The 21,934-nt window shown below is 43.4% G+C and overlaps 1 protein-coding gene across 3 annotated transcripts in view; it reads left to right on the plus strand.

Annotated features, from left to right (window-relative positions):
- ZNF385B (zinc finger protein 385B) overlaps positions 1 to 21,934 on the plus strand; it is a 271,136-nt gene that overhangs the window by 238,797 nt on the left and 10,405 nt on the right. For all 3 annotated transcript variants that reach the window (XM_068245425.1, XM_068245426.1, XM_068245427.1), the window contains 3 exons: positions 4,928 to 5,170; positions 7,522 to 7,700; positions 8,988 to 9,089. In XM_068245425.1, coding sequence (XP_068101526.1) covers positions 4,928 to 5,170; positions 7,522 to 7,700; positions 8,988 to 9,089 — 524 coding nt within the window. The remainder of the gene's footprint in view (positions 1 to 4,927; positions 5,171 to 7,521; positions 7,701 to 8,987; positions 9,090 to 21,934) is intronic.

A 21,934-nucleotide genomic window follows, 5' to 3' on the forward strand; every position in this document is an offset into this window, starting at 1 on the left:
ACTACTCCTCACGGTTTAGGGCCCCTAAAATGCCAGGGCAGTATAGGAACCCCACAAATGACCCCATTCTAGAAAGAAGACACCCAAAGGTATTCCGTACGGAGTATGGTGAGTTCATAGAAGATTTTATTTTTTGTCACAAGTTAGCGGAAAATGACACTTTGTGAAAAAAAACTATTAAAATCAATTTCCGCTAACTTGTGACAAAAAAATAAAAACTTCTATGAACTCACCATACTCCTAACGGAATACCTTGGGGTGTCTTCTTTCTAAAATGGGGTCATTAGTGGGGTTCCTATACTGCCCTGGCATTTTAGGGGCCCTAAACCGTGAGGAGTAGTCTTGAAACAAAAATGACCTGTGAAATCCTAAAGGTACTCATTGGACTTTGGGCCCCTTAGCGTACTTAGGGTGTAAAAAAGTGCCACACATGTGGTACCGCCGTACTCAGGAGAAGTAGTATAATGCGTTTTGGGGTGTATTTTTACACATACCCATGCTAAGTGGGAGAAATATCTCTGTAAATGACAATTGTTTGATTTTTTTACACACAATTGTCCATTTACATAGAAATTTCTCCCACCCAGCATGGGTATGTGTAAAAATACACCCCAAAACACATTGTACTACTTCTCCCGAGTATGGCGATACCACATGTGTGGCACTTTTTTGCACCCTAAGTGCGCTAAAGGGCCCAAAGTCCAATGAGTACCTTTAGGATTTCACAGGTCATTTTGAGAAATTTCGTTTCAAGACTACTCCTCACGGTTTAGGGCCCCTAAAATGCCAGGGCAGTATAGGAACCCCACAAATGACCCCATTTTAGAAAGAAGACACCCCAAGGTATTCCGTTAGGAGTATGGTGAGTTCATAGAAGATTTTATTTTTTGTCACAAGTTAGCGGAAATTGATTTTAATTGTGTTTTTTCACAAAGTGTCATTTTCCGCTAACTTGTGACAAAAAATAAAATCTTCTATGAACTCGCCATACTACTAACGGAATACCTTGGGGTGTCTTCTTTCTAAAATGGGGTCATTTGTGGGGTTCCTATACTGCCCTGGCATTTTAGGGGCCCTAAACCGTGAGGAGTAGTCTTGAAACGAAATTTCTCAAAATGACCTGTGAAATCCTAAAGGTACTCATTGGACTTTGGGCCCTTTAGCGCAGTTAGGGTGCAAAAAAGTGCCACACATGTGGTATCGCCGTACTCAGGAGAAGTAGTATAATGTGTTTTGTGGTGTATTTTTACACATACCCATGCTGAGTGGGAGAAATATCTCTGTAAATGGACAATTGTGTGTAAAAAAAATTAACAAATTGTCATTTACAGAGATATTTCTCCCACCCAGCATGGGTATGTGTAAAAATACACCTCAAAACACATTATACTACTTCTCCTGAGTACGGCAATACCACATGTGTGGCACTTTTTTGCAGCCTAACTGCGCTAAGGGGTCCAAAGTCCAATGAGCACCTTTAGGCTTTACAGGGGTGCTTACAATTTAGCACCCCCCAAAATGTCAGGACAGTAAACACACCCCACAAATGATCCCATTTTGGAAAGTAGACCCTTCAAGGTATTCAGAGAGGGGCATGGTGAGTCCGTGGCAGATTTCATTTTTTTTTGTCGCAAGTTAGAAGAAATGGAAACTTTTTTTTTTTTTTTTTTCCTCACAAAGTGTCATTTTCCGCTTACTTGTGACAAAAAATAATATCTTCTATGAACTCACTATGCCTCTCAGTGAATACTTTGGGATGTCTTCTCTCCAAAATGGGGTCATTTGGGGGGTATTTATACTATCCTGGAATTCTAGCCCCTCATGAAACATGACAGGGGGTCAGAAAAGTCAGAGATGCTTGAAAATGGGAAAATTCACTTTTGGCACCATAGTTTGTAAACGCTATAACTTTTACCCAAACCAATAAATATACACTGAATGGGTTTTTTTTTATCAAAAACATGTTTGTCCACATTTTTCGCGCTGCATGTATACAGAAATTTTACTTTATTTGAAAAATGTCAGCACAGAAAGTTAAAAAAATCATTTTTTTGCCAAAATTCATGTCTTTTTTGATGAATATAATAAAAAGTAAAAATCGCAGGAGCAATCAAATAGCATCAAAAGAAAGCTTTATTAGTGACAAGAAAAGGAGCCAAAATTCATTTAGGTGGTAGGTTGTATAAGCGAGCAATAAACCGTGAAAGCTGCAGTGGTCTGAATGGAAAAAAAGTGGCCGGTCCTTAAGGGGTAGAAAGCCCTAGGTCCTCAAGTGGTTAAGGCGTGTACATGAGCCATACTGTAGCTAACAACGGGTCCGTCAGACCCTCCCGCTGGGCTGGCGTTCTGCCAGCAGTAGAACGTGTGTACATGCTGTCCAGTGTGTACACACGTCCTACTGTCGGCAGAACGGCCGCCCAGCAGGAGGGCTGATGGACCCGTTGTTAGCTACAGTATGGCGTGTGTATGCGCCTGTAATTGACTGTCAATTAGCAATAAAACATTAAATCTACTTTGCAAATGTTTAAACATAAAATAAAACAATGAGATATCTAAGGAGTAGGAGGATAGATACAATTGTTTATCTCATCAGTTTATTTTTACCTCAAATTTACTAAGGTAAGCTTCTGCAGGAATACTGCAAAAATGGAGCAGATGTCCAAAGCAATGATCCTGATTGGTCTCCCACAGACTTCTTCTCTTCTGCACCTTTTTTTTCACCAGATTTGCACTGATTGTGTCAACCTTGCCCACGGGATATCCAACAGCAATGCTAGCAGTAATAGAGCAGCTACCAGTCACTGCTAAAGCTTAAAAGAACTGAAGTTGTGTGTCAAAGAGCAGTGTTGCTTGCGAAGGCATTTGTAGGCCATACCATCAACGCCATCATGAACAATGTACACCAGTGTTTCTCACTTTCCTGTTTGAAAATGACATGAAAAGTGACAGGATTTTTATTCCAGCTCACGACTATGACATGAATCTAAAGGCTGCTGTCACTTTAAGGTGTGATAGTAGCTAAAAAGGAATATAGCAAAGACAATCGATTGGTTATCAACCAATACTTGTTCCCATCTCACCTCAATTAAACATAAATAGTAGTATCACAAGAGAGAGCCTATGATAATCAATATGCATAATTTATTATTTTTAGCCATCAATCCAAATGCCAATACAAACTACAAAAATTACCATCCCCATTTAAAATCAATAAAATTGCTGACCGGCTGCATTATCAGCTCTGACTAAAAGTCCAAGAAGTGCACTTCATACATTACAGTATGGCGAGAACGAAGTGAGCAGTCGGTTCAGCAAGACGTAAGCCCTGTTTTTGGTACCAGCAGTCCCAGGGTGGGTTTGTGACACAGAGGCATGTGCTGTATACAATGACCAGGCTCTGTGTCCTTTCATTGTGCATCCAGCCCCCTCCCGGGATCTGCTGTCACCCATTAAAAAAAGCGACAAGGCTAGCGACACGCAGATTGTCGCTAGCCTGCTATTTACCTATGCTTGTCAGTCACCGCCGCTCTTCCGCCTCCTGTATAGTGCGGCTACGTGTCCCTTCCCTGCCCGCCTCTGTAAGCTTCCTCCAATCGGCTTACGGAGGCGGGGAGGGAAGGGACACAGGCAGGGAGCTGCGCTATACAGGAGGTGGGGGAACAGCGGTGACTGACAAGCAAAGGTAAATAGCAGGCTAGTGACAATCTGCGTGTCGCTAGCCTTGTCGCTTTTTTTAATGGGTGACAGCAGATCCCAGGAGGGGGCTGAATACACAATGAAAGGACACAGAGGCTGGTCATTGTATACAGCACATGCCTCTGTGTCCTAATATGATTTCACAAACCCACCTTGGGTTCTCTTTAAAGAGAACCCGAGGTGGGTTTGAAGAATTTTATCTGCATACAGAGGATGGATCTGCCTATACAGCACAGCCTCTGTTGCTATCCCAAACCCCCCTAAGGTCCCCCTGCACTCTGCAATCCCTCATAAATCACAGCCACGCTGCTGACAAACAGCTTGTCAGAGCTGGCTGTGTTTATCTCTATAGTGTCAGTCTGCTGCTCTCCCCGCCTTCTGCAGAACTCCAGTCCCCGCTTGCATCCCTTCCCTCCAGGCTGATTAAAGGGAAGGGACAGGGGCAGGGACTGGAGCTATGCAGGAGGCGGGGGAGGAGCTGAGACTGACACTACAGATGTAAACACAGGCTCACAGCATGGCTGTGATTTATGAGGGATTGCAGAGTGCAGGGGGACCTTAGTGGGGTTTGGGATAGCAACAGAGGCTGGGCTGTATAGGCAGATCCAGCCTCTGTATGCAGATAACATTCTTTAAACACACCTCGGGTTCTCTTTAAGGGGCCAGAGACTGCTGGTACGCAAGTGGTTAAATAGGGAACACAGGCAAGTTCTAAGTCGGATTGCTGGTATATTTTTTACATGTTTATCTCATCTTGCCACACATCACTTCAGGTACAGGTAAGCTATAAATAAACAAGGGAATCCGCTGCATCTGGCCCAAAAAAATACTGTGAAAACAATTTGATAGTAGGGGTTCAAATTACGATAATTGCGCATTTGCAAAGGGGCTTCTTTAAATACATAAAGGTTAATGTTATAGCTTTACAGCTGAATGTTCTTTGGTTTCTTTTAGACTCTGCAAATTAGTCATCTGTTCGAATGACAATAATGTTGTGAGATCTGCGTACAAAAGAGAATAATCAGGGAAATTATACTGGTCCCTTCATCTCCCACTGATGGAAGAATAAGACTGATTTTTCCTTCCCAAACAAGTTTTGTTTACCCTAATTGCTTGTATATGTCAAACGTTCCTTACGTAATGACAGCTCGTGACAATGACTTGACATGAGCTGTGTGTGGATAGTGGCTGAACAGTTTATACATATGCATCTTTGTCTTTTGTTCTTCAGGTGAAGAGGAAAGATTAAAAGCCAGTAACGTTGTTACAAACAGCATGAATGAAATAAGATCGCTCATTGCCAAGTCAGAAGTGGCATTAACGGCAGTGATACCGACAACGGTGGTGAAAGGCACCAATGGCACCGCAATCACTGCTTCTGAATCAGAAGAAGAGAAAGCCAAGAAATTACTGTACTGTTCACTATGCAAGGTAGCTGTCAACTCACTATCACAGCTGGAAGCCCACAACACAGGTAGGTCTCCAAAATATCTAAGGATGAGCTTGAATATGTGCAATGAATTTTGCATTTTTGTCTGACTTGATACTTTTGCAAAAATGTCATGGATTTTCCCTTCCGCAAAGATGGATGGGATATCTAGATGATGATCTAAATAAGGCTTATCAAGAACTACTTGGACACAGAACTTCAGTGGGTTCCATCTTCATGGTTGCAACGAAAACAAATCAGTTGAAGGGGTTGCAGTGTTAATTTTCAAATGCTGATGAGATATAGGTTTAGAGGAATATATTTTTTTAAAACATAAGTTACAAAATGTGATGGATTATTAATTGGCTAGCAGTCATCTCAGATGTAGCCTACCAGGACCCAGAAGATATTTGCCCATAATGTAGATAGGGCTTATCAAGATCTACTTCAGCTAATCAATACATTAGACACAGAACTTCAGTGGGTTCCATCTTCATGACTGCGATAAAAATAGATTTTCACATCAGGATTTTTGGGTTGTAGAACCTGCAATTTTCTGTACTGTTTCCAACCAAACCACATCACAAGACATTCTCCTGATTTCTGGCTAGCACCCCTCTGCTCATTCCCCTCTTCTTCCCCAATACCATGCACTGTGATGGACAAAGTTACGGGGCTGAGCCTGCCGTTCTTCTACAGGCATAGATGGTTGTCTCTTCATGCTATGCTCGTCACTGTTATGTGTCATAAAGTGATTGCCTCATTTTGCATGCCATGCCAATGAGGGTTATACACTGACAGATACATTATTAATATGATCTCTGAAGACCATCACTATGGTCAGACTGTAGTTTAACCTTGCCTCATTGCAATAATGGTGTTGAGGAATACACATGTAAAGGCTGCCTGTCTACTTATATTTCACCATTTCAGAGTCTTAAAATAAGTCAGTATGCAATGCATAGATGTCAGGTGATGGTCACCAGCTGCAGAAATGATTTAGTTTCAATGGTAGTAGTTAAGGACTCATTCAATGAATTTGTCATTAGTGTATAACAGATGCAGCTCACTGCCATGCCTTTCCTTGATACAGGTTTTGATGTACATGACAGCAATGAATGAATGGAATTGTCATCTCTAGTTTCTTTGAATGACACCCTAATTCATCTCTTTTGATAAATGGAGCTGTCAGTCAGATGAATGCAGAACTCATGTCAACAGCTGGAAAATGTGCATCAGTGCATTCCTCTCCAAGACAAAGACCATCATTAACTCACTCCTTGACACATTAGTCTAACTTCAACATTCACAAACTAAGAGGTTTAAAGGGCTGCAGCAAATCCAGTAATGCTGTAGAGCAGGGGTCTCAAACTCAATTTACCTGGGGGGCCGCAGGAGGCAAAGTCAGGATGAGGCTGGGCCACATAAGGAATTTCACAATCGCAGCGCATCGCCGCCTTTGCCCGCCCCTCTCACTCTTCCTTCACAGAGAGGGGCGGGGAGAGGCGGCGATCCGGGCGGCTATTGACGTCAGGAGGGGCAGAGCTGAAGCTAAAAGCTCTGCCCCTTCCAGGAAATGCCGGTGGATTGCCCCCCGGGCGATTTGGGGGCTCTGCAGCCCTCGTTTAGCGGCGGGGATGCAGCGGATTACTTGGGAGCACTGAAGCGAACTATAAGGAAGATTTTGCCGGCGAGGGCCACAAAATATTGTATCGAGGGCCGCAAATGGCCCGCGGGCCGCGAGTTTGAGACCCCTGCTGTAGAGGAATGGCAAAGAAGGTGGTTGCATTTATGAAAGCCTCAGACTTGCATTCCAGCCAATTTAGATCAACACCAGTTTACCTACTAGACAAATAGATCGACTGAGGATGCCATCTGTGTGGCTCTCTGTGCTATTCTCTCACCTGGAAATGCACATCATCTATTTTAGGATGTTCTTTGTTGACTACAGCTCACATTTAACACCATCATACCAGAAGGGTGGGTGGGAGAGCGGAGAAGAGTTAGGCGCCAGTTGGCCCAACCTTTTTGTCCAAATTCCGCCACCTAGATTTTGCTGCCTGAATCACGTGATTCAGGTGGCTTATTGGTAGGTGCCCCCGGCTCCGCCTATCCAGGCAAGTGATTGGGCCTTCTGCCACAACTCTCCAAATAGGAGAGGTGGGAGGGAGAGGAGGCTGCACCCATCAATAGGCTGTATGTGTGCAAATTATGTCAGTGTATCTACATTTCTGAATGTAAATCAAGGTAAGGCAAGATTTTACAACAAGCAACACTTGATTAAATAATTTATAAATTAATATTGTAAAAAAATAGGCAATTTTATATATTACGTTGTTTTCACTACAGTTCCTCTTTAATGCTATGTAGTAACTGCTCTGTATTGTTTTTTCAAGGTTCTAAACACAAGACAATGCTTGAAGCACGAAACGGTGCCGGTCCTATCAAATCCTATCCGAGGTCCGGATCCAGACTAAAACTACAGAATGGTAGCAAAGGTTCCGGACTACAGAACAAAACATTTCATTGTGAAATCTGCGATGTCCATGTGAATTCAGAAATCCAGCTCAAACAGGTGCATTCCTTCTGTCTTTCAATGTTTCACGTGCTCAATATTTACTATGCCAGTCTATTTGTGGTATTTATCAGAGTCCTAACAATTTCATGGTCCTATCATCAGTTAGAGGGCACTTGAAGTGAGAAGAATATGGAGGCTGCCATATTTATTTACTTTTAAACAATACCAGTTGCCTGGCAGCCCTGTTGGTCATTTTGGCTGCAGGAGTGCCCGAATCACACCAGAAAAAAAGCATGCAGAATATCTTGTCAGATCTGACAATAATGTTAAAAAACCTTATCTGCTGCATGCTTGTTCACAGTCTATTGCTAAAAGTATTAGTTGCAGAGGATCAACAGGGCAGCCATGTAAATGGTATTGCTTAAAGAGACACTGAAGCGAGAATAAATCTCGCTTCAGTGCTTATATTCAGCAGGGGCATGTGTGCCCCTGCTAAAACGCCGCTATCCCGCAGCTAAATGGGGGTCCCTTACCCCCCAAATCCCCCCCTGCAAAATCTACGACCAACTTGGTCGTAGATTTTGCTGCTGTTGAGGCAGGGCTAACGGCTGCAGCCCTGCCTCTCAGCGCCGTCTATCAGCGGTGCATCGCCGCCTCTCCCCCGCCCCTCTCAGCGAAGGAAGACTGAGAGGGACGGGGGAGAGGCGGAGATACGCGCTGACAGACGCGCGTGAGGCAGGGCTGCAGCAGTTAGCCATGCCTCAATGCGGAAGCACTGCCCGGGACTCCAAGAGGGGATTGGGGAGGTAAGGGACCCCCGTTTAGCCGCTGGATAGCGGCGTTTTAGCAGGTGCACACATGCCCCTGCTGAATATAAGCACTGAAGCGAGATTTATTCTCGCTTCAGTGTCTCTTTAATAGGGAATAAATACAGCAGCTTATACAGTATATCCCTGTCACTTCAGTTGTCCTTTAAAGGAATTGTATAATGATTTTAGATACTTACATTATTTATTATGAGCAGTACATTAATGAAATGTAAAAAATATTTTAGTAAGGAAATATGAACTATATCACATATTTTAGATGTATTTAGTGTGTCATCTTCTTTTAATTTCCAGCATTTATGAGTAGAAACATTATTTGCTATACTGCTAGAGTGAACTCTTTATTACATTATAAGAAACAAGTAACCTCTTACCTTTATTTTTATTATCTTTTTATGTTCTGCTCTGCCCATTATTAGTTATTAGTCGCAGTTGCTTGTAAAGTGTCCTGTTTATTGTATTTGATATGCCCTCTATTGCTTTACTTTTACTGACAAGACCTCTTTACTATTTTTAGCACATCTCCAGCAGAAGACACAAGGACAGAGTAGCAGGGAAACCCATGAAGCCTAAATATAGCCCATACAATAAACTTCAACGAAGCCCAAGTATTTTAGCAGTAAGTAGCATCAATTGTTTAAAGCCCCAAAAAAACGAACAACTCCTGTCAGTTTTCTTGTTTTAGTGTATGTACTCTGTCTAGTTATGTTTGAACTCTAAATGTATGATGTCTCCTCCCCATCACCCATGTGGTATGTGATGTTTTAGCAAACAAGTGGTCTTATCTATTTGTCATAAATTAGCTAGAATCACTGTGAGATCCTCCTGTAGTAAGTTGTAATTAAGGCATCTAATGATATTTATTTATGTATGCAAAAGACTGTTACTCCTCCAAATGTCCAGTGTATATAAGCTATGTGTTTTAACATCTTGTTAATATACACAAACTAAGTCTGAAGAGGGCGTATTAGCTGAAAGCGTACTTTTTATTTCCCTTTAAATTAGTCAATAAATGGTATCATTCTGATTAAAATATTCTGTTTTTAGTGAAAAAGGGTTAAGGTGGCCATACACTTGCAGATGGCTACTCAGTTTTACTAACAGATAGATTCCTGTCTGATCGAAATCTGATTAGAGAAGGATCAATTACTGCCATCTCACATACTGCAAGTAAACGTAATAGATTTGCCCCCAGGTCTCCCCACATCTAATGCTAGGCAGCAGAGCGCACACTCACATGTCTGCAGGTGTGCTCCTTCCCGTGTCTTATCTCCATTGCCGCCCGGCTGCCTGATCACCCCCGATCCAGCAGCATGTACATAGTCATGTAACATTAGTGCAGTTGGGTCAGGGTGAACAAGCAGTGGGTGAGGATGGAGACAGGAAACAGGAAGACTAGTGCCAGCAGACAGGTGGGGGGAGAACATTTTAGATGGTAGGAGATCTTGGTAGAGGGCCGTCAATTGGTTGTCAATCTACCACAGTCCACCATGCACCTGCCCCACCCCTTTTTGAGAGAGATAATGCTTTCAATGCACTCAGTAACCTAAATTGATTTAATTTGGAAATCTATCAAAACTATGATTGAATGGCCATGTTGGGGCATCGATCTCTGGCAGATCTGATCACAGTGATTGAATCTGCTAGGTAAAATCAATAAGTCTATGGACACCTTTATACCTCTATTGTGGATTTGAATGCTTTCTCTGTCATATCTGTCATAGTTCATGAAGAACGATTTCTACTTTCTGTGGTGGTGGCAGATTACAGCAGAATTGAGAATAAACCCACAAAATGAGATGTAAATTGTTCTAAGTTCATACAGGATTATGCACATTTTGTTAGCAAATTTATGCAGCTTGAAGATGGATAAATCAAATCCCAGAAATGTGCATACAAGTTTGCATAATCCTGTATGCACTTCTATCGATTTGCATCTCATTGACCATCCCAACTCACAATCAACAAAAGAAATCATATTTCTATATGTTTTACTCACAACTCACATAAGAGGCATAGGTGTAAGATGAACAGGAAGTGAAGACAACGCCTTCAAAAGAAGACAACAGTAACCATTTAACAAAGATGCCACCTCTTTCCTAAATTAACCATTTCAGTCGCGCGGACGTGAGCTTCACGTCCGCAGCGGCAGGTGCTAGAGCCACAGGGACGCACTAGTCATGTCCCTGCGGTTTGGGGGGTTTGCATGCGATTCTGCGGGCAGATGCATGCAATCACGCTGCTGCTGCTAGCAGGGGGGATTGGCTGCAGATGACAAAGTCCCCTGTGCCAATCCGTACATGTCCTCTGTGAATAAACACTGTTTTTATTCTGTAAATGAAGCCGCAGCGATATCTCCCGCTGTGATTTCTGCCGGTTTCCGCCGCCCAATCGTTAAATTTATGAATGGAAACAATGTTTCCATTCATAATCTCCCTGCCGCCACTGTGATCGGAGGCTTCCGATGGAAGCCTACGTCACTTCCCTGGTTACGACGTAGTGATACATTTTATCCCAATTAACGTACATTGTACGCTAATGGGATTTTTGCTCAGTAGGGACATCTTGTGGTCAAATAGTAAAACACACCTACTGACTTTGGGGAATAAAAATAAATGATTATTTATGTCAAGAGGACATATAATTAATAAATAATGGGCTAAAAGTTAGTGATGGATGTAAAACTGAAAAATTGCACCTTTATTTCTAAATAAAATATTGTCACCATTCATTACACTAGGGGTATAATTTTAATGTTGCAATAACCGGGACAAATGGCCAAATAAAATGTGTGGATTTTATTTATGGTAGCATTCATTATTTTAAAACTGTAATGGCTGAAAACTGAATTTTTTTCATTTTTTTCTTATTATTCCTATTATAATGCATTTAGAATAAAATAATTCTTAGCCTAATTTACCACCCAAAAAAGCATAATTGGTGTCGGAAAAAACAAGATATAGATCATTTTGCTGTGATAAGTAGTGATAAAGTTATTGGGGAATGAAAGGGAGAAGCGCTGACAGGTGAAAATTCCTCTCGTCCATAAGGTGAAAAATCCCCGCGGGCTGAAATGGTTAAAGGGACTCCAAGCAGTGCCTGTGGGTATGCCTTTAAGCATACCCACAACTAATTAATTATATCCTCACACCTGCCAGCATGATGTTTGTAATTATATCCCCCTGGGTTCCTTGTATTTCATTGCATTGTGCTGAATGGAGCTGCCGACTTTGGGGAAAAGTCGCCCTGTGTAATACAAGTAACTATGGAAAGATGCATACCATTTTGAAGCTCTCTTTCTCCTCTTTCCAACGATATATAAACCGCCACCCTACGCCTTTTAGTTTTCGTTATTTTCGCGATAACTAAAAGGCGTAGGGCAGCAGTTTATATTGCGTTGGAAAGAGGAGAAAGAGAGCTTCAAAATGGTATGCATCTTTCCATAGTTACTGCACTGCTCCTTTAAAAGGAAAGAGTGACTGTAATTGGGCTTTGTACTGTTAGTATAGTTAGTATGGTTAACTTAAGTGTGTTCAAAATTACTTAAAATTGTGCCCTGTGCAATTATTCAGTATAATTGTATCCTTTATTTTACCACCTTTTTAAAATAGAGAAAGCTATTACCTTGTACCTATACTAACAGTAAGCTAAATGCAGAACATACAGACCTCTGTTGTAACAATGTACTTTTAATCTATTCCCACTGTTTCTACAATTGAAAATGTACTCTCTGCAATCATTATCATCTGCGTTGACTTCATCATTATCAGCTTTGTGTTCGCGTCTGTCCGCTTTTCAGCATCTGTAAATAGTGATACGTTGCTGAAAAGTGGACAGTAGTACACACAAATTTGTTAGTGAGCTCAGGTCGCTAAGTACAGGCCCCAATGATAGGATGAAATCTGGGTTCAGTAATGCAAGTGTACTGCAATAGTAATTAGGGCCTGCTTTCCATCCTTTTACTGTAATCATGTTTCATGTGGCATTAGCCTACTTTATTAGGTTGACTTAATGCATTAAAGCGGGCCTGAATCATGTAATTCAGGTGGTAAAATCTACAGAGGGGACTTTTGGACAAACAGTTTAAGCCATCTGGAGCCTGCCTTCTCTCCGCTCTCCCACCCACCTTCCTAGAACTTCCTAGAACACTACCCTCCTCACCCACGCATCCCCAAATCCCTGTCCTCATTCAACTGGTGGCATCTGTTGCCCTTCCCTATGACATCATAAGCAGGTAAGGTGTCGATATATGCTTGTTATCGAAGCATGCTATGGTAAAACACAATCACCGGTGAGAGATCACCATGGCTATTCAGAGGGGAAGCTTTGGCACGTGACCAATCAGGCGGGGTGCTGGAACCAGACCGGCCAATCATATGTGGCCCACTGCTCTTTTTGCTAACTAGTGCCCATTGAAAGTGCCGTGCCATGAATCCCATCAGTGATGATCTAGTACATAATATAAGTATAATCACTTAAATTGAAACTACATTAACAAATGCATTTCATGTTGGCCTGCATTTAATTTGAAAGGTACTATAGACATTCTCTCTGTTGCATCTGGAACGTTGCAGAAAATGTTCTGTATCATGTAGATGCAGCAGAAGAATTTATAAAAGCTTAGACTGCAGCTATCCACTCCTACATTCACTCGGCAGGGGTCAAGTGCTCCAATCAGCAGCCGGCTGTAGCTGACTCTGCTCTAAAAGAAAATGAAACAAAAAATATGCAATCAGAGCTGCAATGTAGCAGGGCACGGTGAAAGCGCTTCTGCTATTTAGAAATAAAGTCGAGGTCTTGAGAAGCACGGGAGTGCTGTACTTCACAAGTGTTAGCACCACTCTTATTTGAAATGTACATTCTGCTTTCAGTGCGACAGCTCAGTGCTTGCAGAGTGGGAACATAACGTTTTCTATGTAACGCTTCCCGAGCATGAAGCCATTGGACAGGGGTTTTAAAAGAAATTGGCTTTTCACATCTGCTTACGAGCAAGGTTACAGCTTTCTGCAAAGCGAATACATCGCTGATGTTACTTTTTTCATATAAACTATCTGATTCACTTGGAAGGATAATTAAATGCTATTTATATTGTCTGACTTAAAAACCAATTGTAGTAAGTACGTCTATGCTTTGACTGCCCCTAGGCCAACGTTCTTGCAGCTTCCCTTCCATGTGCAGCACCCCCTCCTATTTCTTGTGCAGCCCCCTCTTCTTTGTCTAACATTCATATACAGCAGCCCCCTTCAGTTCTGTACAGGTCCCTTGAGCAGCAGCTCCCTATTCCCCTGTGTTGCTCCTTATTTGCAACGTTTGTATTCCATTTGCAGCCTCTTCTTCCATATGCAGCAATCCAGCCCTGCTTTGATCCATCTGTTGTCTTGAAATTTCTTCCTTGGCATACATGTGCTTAATACAGATACAGAGTATGGCCACAATATATAGTGTGCATACAATGGCCCTGATGTGGACGATTTGTTCTCCTCCTTACCTCGCCTCGTAGTGTTGCCACTAGCAACAGAACTTCTCGCAAGCCTTTAGCCAGGGGCGTAACTAGGCCCCACCAGGCCCTCCACGGAGCCCGCTCGGGGCCGTTTTGGGGGGCTGGAGGGGTCGCAGCATGAGAGGAGAGCTTGGTGGCACGTCCGTGGGGAGAGGGGACGACCCCCCCCTCCCTCACCACGGGGCTCTCCCCTCTGAGCTCCCCTCCTGCTTAAATTAGAGTCTGGGCATACAGGAAGTCGCGTCAGAGACTAGAGAGAGCAACGCACGCTGGAGCGCATGGAAGGTATGTATCTGTCTGCTGCCCACCGCTGCCCTGACTTTAATTTCAAGTGGAGGGGAGCACAGAGGGGAGAGCCCCGAGGTGTGGGAGGGGGGGAACGTCCCCCCTCCCCACCGAATGTGGCCATGGCTTTCCCCTCATGCTGCGACCCCTCCAACCCCCACAAAACGGCCCCAAATGGGGAGCAGGGGCTGCAGGCCCTATTGTTACGCCAGTGGCTGTAGCTTTGCAACGTATGTGTTCAGACCATGTCAATCAAGCAGCACATTGCAGAAATCTAGTCTGGATTAACAGGACTGTGAACTGCTAGTGCAGTGCAGTTTACAATGCAAGTTGCCAGTGTAAACTTCTGTGCACCTAGGAGGTTGGGTTACTGCACCTGACTAGGAGGCGGGGTTACTGTCATTTTTTTTTACCACAAAAAGGTTGAAAATGGCATCTGTCCCTCTGCATAATTAATTATTCTAATGAAAGAGGTATACATAGAATTATAATTATATACAAAACTAGACCATCATGTCACAGAAGAACTTTCTTAGGATTGGTTGTGCTGGTTTTTGAATTAGATTAGTTCTTTTTATTATCTGGAAGCTAAAAATTACTTTTTGAAGTGCTAGAGACCCCTCAGGAGAGTCAGAAGCAGGGGTGTTGCTAGGATCTTAAGAGATCTGGGGCACTTTTGGGCACTCCAGACGAAAAATGGGTGTGGCCACGCACCAGAATGTCAGTGTGGTCATGGATGGGGCCAAATTTACATGGAATTAACAGCGGCCTAAGCACCCCTCTCCATTTATACAAAAAAACATCAAATGCAGCATATCACATAAATAAGCTATGTCACTTAAACATATGGGACATGCTGGGTGCTATGTGGTGCCATGCTGGGCGCTGTGATACCTCTATGGGGCATGCTGGGTGTTGTGGTGACATGCTGGAAGCTGTGGGGCCTGGAGCCTCCACAGGGAGCATGTATTGTTGTGTGTGTCCTCACTGTTCCTCCCCTTGACCCCCTCAGCAGAGTAGCACAGCAGGAGGAACTACTCAACTCCTCCATCCGCCCTCAAAGTCTGGAGACATCCTCTGTGACTGGCAATTCTCCCCCTAGCATCTGAGAATCAGACGATAGGAGCTTTAGCATCTGATTCTTTCTCAGACACGAGGGGGAGAAGCCTAGAAGAGAAGATGTCTGCAGAATCTGGAGACCAAGCGGCCAGAGGTGAGTACTGCCGCAAGCTGCCTGGGGACATCTGGGGCATACAGAATAGATCCGGGGCACGTTCCACTGATCTTTGGGGCTAGCAACGCCCCTGTTTAGAAAGTGCCCTTTTGGGGACCTGATCCTGGAAGGGCGAGAAGGAAGGACGCAGCCAGGTTTTGGTGTAAGTTTCCCTGGGGATCCTGTGCAAACCTAATAAACACAGCGACTCTGCGTCAAGGTGGGAAGAAGGGACAACTGCCAGGCTCTCAAATTGATTAGAATGGCTGGAAAAAAAATCTAAAAATCTGATCATGTATGTTGATGTATAGTGTGCTTGGCCATATTTCATAACACATTTAGCCTAGTGCAAACTCTGATTCCTCCCTTTATCACACTGTCACTCATTAACACATGCAGCAGGGCCGCACCTGGGCGGGTGCATTGCACCCAGGCGCCTCTCTCTGTCAGGCGCCGCCCGGCCGCCGCTCACCCCCTCTGGCCGCCGCTCCCTCCCTCCCTCTAGCCGCGTCCATTGGGCGCAGGGGGGCGTGGTGCCCCGGGTGACTGACACCCAAGGGGGTATCGCCACGATCCCCCATGGTGGGGGAAGAGCAGCGCTAGAAAGAGGGGTGGGGACAGCGGCGGGGAGGGGGGACAGATCCCCCCCCTCTCACCTGGGTCCCCTCGTTCTGCCTCTCTTCCCCGCTGCTGGCTGCCCGGTTCATCTCCCCGCTGTGTGGACCGCCTCCCGGAGGCAGAGCAGGGCTACAGCAAGATGGCTGCCGAAGCCCTGCTCTGGAAACTATTTGTGTCTCCAGTACAGGGCTTCGGTCGCCATCTTGCCATAGCCCTGCACTCTGCCTGTCAGCGCGGGAGATCATCGCTGGAGGATCATCGGGGAGCTGCACGTCAGAGGCTGGCCAGGTGAGTGAATTTTTTTTTTCACAGCACTGCTCCCCACATAACGATTATTTTCTGGTGATTGCTCCCCATATAACGATTATTTTCTGGTGAATGCACCCCACATAATGATTATTTTCTGGTGAATGCTGCGCACATAACGATTATTTTCTGGTGATTGCTGTGCACATAACGATTATTTTCTGGTGATAACTCCCCACATTGCGATTATTTTTTGGTGAATGCTCCCCACATTGCGATTATTTTCTGGTGAATGCTCCCCACATAACGATTATTTTCTGGTGATTGCTGCGCACATAACGATTATTTTCTGGTGATAGCTCCCTACATTGTGATTATTTTCTGGTGAATGCTCCCCACATTGCGATTATTTTCTGGTGAATGCTCCCCACATAACGATTATTTTCTGATGAATGCTCTCCACATTGCGATTATTTTCTGGTGAATGCTCCCCAGATAGCGATTATTTTCTGATGATTGCTCCCCACATTGCGATTATTTTCTGGTGAATGCTCCCCACATAGCGATTATTTTCTGGTGAATGCTGCCCACATTGTGATTATTTTCTGGTGAATGCTCCCTGCATAACAATTTTCTGGTGAATGCTCTGCACATAACGATTATTTTCTGGTGAATGCTCCCCACATAACTATTATTTTCTGGTGATTGCTCCCCACATAACGATTATTTTCTGGTGATTGTTCCCCACATAACGATTATTTTCTGGTGATTGCTCCCCACATAACGATTATTTTCTGGTGATTGCTCCCCACATAACGATTATTTTCTGGTGATTGCTCCCCACATAACGATTATTTTCTGGTGATTGCTCCCCACATAGTGATTATTTTCTGGTGAATGCTGCCCACATAATGATTATGGACATGGGTGTGGTTATGTGGTTGGGCGCGGTTAATTTAACCACTCCCATAGGCGCCAGAGAAAATCTTGCACCCAGGTGCCAGGCACCCCAGGCTCACCCCTGACATGCAGTAAATTTGGGACACAGCACAGGGCGACAGAGAGGCAAACTGCTCTGCAATTATATGACCAGGTTGCTTGTCTCTCTCCTTCTGCTCACTTTCAGTCAGGTCAAGAAGGAGCCATAATTAAATTCAAGGGTCCATTTATTTTCAGCTGTTTTCTAGGTGAGGTTATTTTAATAAATGCTGTATCATGAAAGCAGCAGATCCTTGAGGTGGCTGAAACTAACAAGCAGTGACTCGCAGCATCTAGCGGACTGAAGTCTGAGGAGATGATGTGAGAACGCTGACAGCCTAAGTCAGCCTGTGTCACACCTTGTCAGGGCCGGGCCGAGGCATAGGCTGGAGAGGCTCCAGCCTCGGGGCGCAGTGTAGGAGGGGGCGCAGAATTCATTCAGCTGTCCTTCCTAATTGTGTTTGAAGCAGAAATAAATAAGAATAGGGGATACATGGTAGTGACTGCAAGCCAGATAACTAGATATTAAGGTGTTGGGGAGGTTGTGGGCCCTGTGGTGCCTCTTAGTCTAATAGCAATCAGTGTGTGATGGCTGGGGTGGCAGGGATGGAGGGGCGCACTTTGATGTCTCAGCCTTGGGTGCTGGAGGACCTTGTCCCGGCTCTGCACCTTGTCATTACTAGCAGTGTGAGTGGCAGCTGTCAAAGTCTCAACACAGGTTCCATGTTGGTTTTAATTATTTCTACCCGGGTACACCAAATGGTTAATAAACAAAACTCCTGATTTTAAACTAGACATGGTCAAGTCTATTATAATATTTAAATCCCCACTCTTATTAAACACTTTATTACGCCCATAATTAGTGAATAGGTGATTCAGTGTGATTCTTTTATGTGCATTGCATGCAAAACAAAATTTTAGTTCCTTTTTTTCGATGGGGCATTGCGTGCACCCTCTTTACATTTTGTTGCAGTTGACAAATGCATATTTCCGCATACTAATGCACGTGGTGTTCGAAAAACGCATGCAGGGGACAGCGCTGGAGGCGGCCAGGCAACCAGGTGACGTAACAAGGCCGATTCACGCAAGATTTCATACTGAAATCAATCTGGAATCAACCTGCGGTTTATAAGCAGCTGAGAGATCTCTTGCCGATCAGATTCGATCAGAGAGAGATCTATCACTTGGTCGAATCTGCCCATAATTGCTAGATGTATTGCCAGCTTTAATGGTATTTTATAAAGCACTGCAGACGATGTCAGCATTATATAAATAATAATAATACGTTTGAGACCCCTTCTGTAAAAAGCTTTTTATTACAAACCACCTAGACATTTTGGAATAGACACATCCTGCAAAAATGATAGCGGCGTTTCAGATATTTAAATGCATTAGTGAACCTGAGGACACAGTAGTAGACGTGTGATTAAATTATGCCTATTAATTACATGTATTGTTTTCAGCGTGATAATAAGTGATAATTGCTTCGTTTAAATGCTGTAATTAAATATTGTAACTTGACAACATTTACACTTCATGTAACATATTATGGGCTATAGGTCACAAGCAACTAATTGTATTGCTACATTGTATCTTAAAGGTGTAAAATCTTGTTTATGTTACTCTTAATTTTTTTTTTTTTAAGAAGAAAATACGCCACATTTAAACGGAAGAACTGTAAAAAAAAAAAAAGATAGAGAAAGAGAGAGGTAGAGCTATTCATGTCTTCTGTAAAATTAGGATGAAGTGACTTTACACCTTACAGAAAAAAAACACACAGACAACTAGAGGCCAATAGCACAACATGTCACTAAAATGGAGAAGTGAAGAAGGATGAAAAGGTACTTACAGAGGTGGTCAGCAAACCTCAGCAAGCAGATGGAGAATTAAATCCACTCAGGTGTCCCAAGACTTGGTGTGTTGGGGTGGTCGCTCTCTTGAAAAAAGGTACTGGTACTAGTAGTCATGACCGAACCACTCTAGACCCAAAAAAAACCAATAAGGGAGGTGTTTGATACAACAAGGGTGAGGAGGCACCCGGGACGGATAAAATTCTGTTAAAACCAAATAAGAATAAATAGAGAAGATGAAATAGGGGTGGCTTATCTCTCAAATGACACTAAAAGGTATTGCAAGACAGATTCATTTTGCACAGACAACGCGTTTCATGGGTTCAAGCCCACCCCCTCAGGCCAAACTTACTGCCAACAAATGTAATAGCCAAAAGCAAGGAGGAAGTGCCTTATCACTCTTGTTGTGCCTTCTTTAAGGCAGCTGATGATTTCACACCACCCAAATGCAGACAAATAAGCATAATTTCTTCCAGAGAGAGAGAAAACAAATGGGGTACATATGTTAGGTTAATTGGGAGTGTGTTTGTTGAAGCAATAAGGCTTGTGTGCAGACATCCTGTGCTCTCAAGTGCCTGTATGAAGAGGGTGCTAGGGCACTAGTAAAGCTAGAGATTTATTAAACTATATAAGGTATATGGAGGCACTCCGGAATAATTGGTGGGGGGTTAAAGGAGTGTAAGTGTGCACCTGCCCCCTCTATATACTGCGAACAGCTGAGAGCCATTCATATTTTTAATGATCAGCTAGTCAGCATTGCACCTGAAGAAGTGGGCATAGGCTTCTACAACGTGTTGTTTATGTGTCATTACAGGTTTTTTTAATGTCATCCTATGGGCTCTCTCAGTATAGGAGGTACGTGCACACTTGCAGTCCTATTTAGCTGGGCAGCTCTGTGTTCACAAGTGGAAAAGACTGGCTGGTTTCCTATTCCGGCTACTTTCTGAGTGCCTCTTGTGGGAAATTATGGGATAGAAAAGGGGTTTGGAGAACCCACTGACAGCTAGTCAGTATAACTAATATGCATCTGGCATTCACACAGGTAGTCAGGTTTGCAAACCCAGCAAGCTACATATTAACAATTTTAAATGGTTTATGTGCAATGTTCTGTTCCCCGTTATATTCATTAAAAAGCATTTTTTTTGTCTTTTTAACTTTTCTCCCCTTCCTCATTCAAAGATGCCATAAACATAATATAAACCATCTCTGGACCCATTCCTCTCTAAAGCCTCAATCACACGTACAAGGACTGTCCTCTGCATGGATGGAGATTTGATCCCTCGGGAAGCAGTTCGGCGCTGGGTGTTGTACAGACAGACAGTGATGCAGTGTGTTGCTATGAAGGAAGGGGGAGGGACGATGGTGCGGTGCATGGCGGGTACATGACAGAGTGGGAAGAATTAGGAGGAGAACAATGGGCTCAGCCTACACTAGGGGCCACCGTAGACAAGCTAGATTCTCAACAGAGACGCTTCATCTAGTGTGTGTACGAAGCCTAACTACTGGCCTGTCAACATTCCTCCCTTCTCATTAAAAGGCATCACTAATCCACCTCCTCATCTATGCAGTAATACAGTACCGCTATATGCAGTTGAAGACTCCAATCTTTCTATCCACCCATATTTCCTTTAGACTATCGGCCTGCATGGGCAAGGTTCTCTCTCCTGTTGTATTTTAGTATCGCAGTATCTGCTTTGTTGTCTTATCTGTACATACACCGCAAGGTATGCAATGCAACTGTGTATAATCTCTACTGCTTTGTCTGTCCATTTAATTTTCTTGTACTTGGACAGTGCCATAGTAAATATCGGTACTTAATGAATATACAGTACTTAATAAATACAATATTAAAAATAAGTATTTGGCATGGTGCCAAGCAGTATTTATAAGAATGATCCCTAAGCGGTATGGTTAATCTACTATGAGTTGAACCATTGTCAACGATTCGTTCCTGGCTTGCTGAAATATGCTGTACAGAACTATATCTTAAAACAGGCTCACATGCCAGCACCCTGCTGGAGTGTAGGTGACATGAATCAAAGCTAACAGTTTCCATAAAGGGTTAGCAGATGACAAGTGTGTGCCCTACCTGTAGTTTTGTTACACTTAACTACTTGATATCAACATGATATACCATAGTGTGTAATTCATTTTATAGTAGTAGTTAAAGGACCACTATTGCGAAAAAAGTAAGCAGTTAAAAGCTGACAGAACCAACAGGTTTTAAACCAGTCCATCTCATCATGGGGGATTCTGAAGCTTTTCTTTGATTTCAATAGCCTTTCCTGAACGGCAGTTGCTAAATCTAACTGCCAAAATAGTGTGCAAGTGAGTAGGGAGGCTGTCTGGTATCTTACTGTTTTAGCAGTTAAACTGCCATTCAGGAAATGCTTCTGAAAATAAATTAAACCCTGAGAATCCCCCCATGAAGAGATGGACTAGTCCAAAACCTGTTGGTTCTGTCAGCTTTTAACTGCTTACTTTTTTCGCAATAGTGGTCCTTTACCATAAAGTCACATGAAAAAGTTTGGGACCCCCTCTTAAAAAGGAACCAAACTGATGTATAATAGAATACAGCAAATTATACAGGATACATCGAACCCCCCACCCCCAAGCTTTCTGGGAGACCAGAGATTTTTTTTCTACTGTCTCTAAAACGTTTCAGTAGACGAACATTCCACAGAGATCACCTGCCAGTACTCAGGGCCGGTTCAAGTAACAATTGGGCCCTAGGGCAAAATTAGCCTGCCCCCCCCCCCAAACAGACACCCCCT

This window comes from Hyperolius riggenbachi, chromosome 7 (genome assembly GCF_040937935.1).
Source record: "Hyperolius riggenbachi isolate aHypRig1 chromosome 7, aHypRig1.pri, whole genome shotgun sequence".
Lineage (NCBI taxonomy): Eukaryota > Metazoa > Chordata > Amphibia > Anura > Hyperoliidae > Hyperolius > Hyperolius riggenbachi.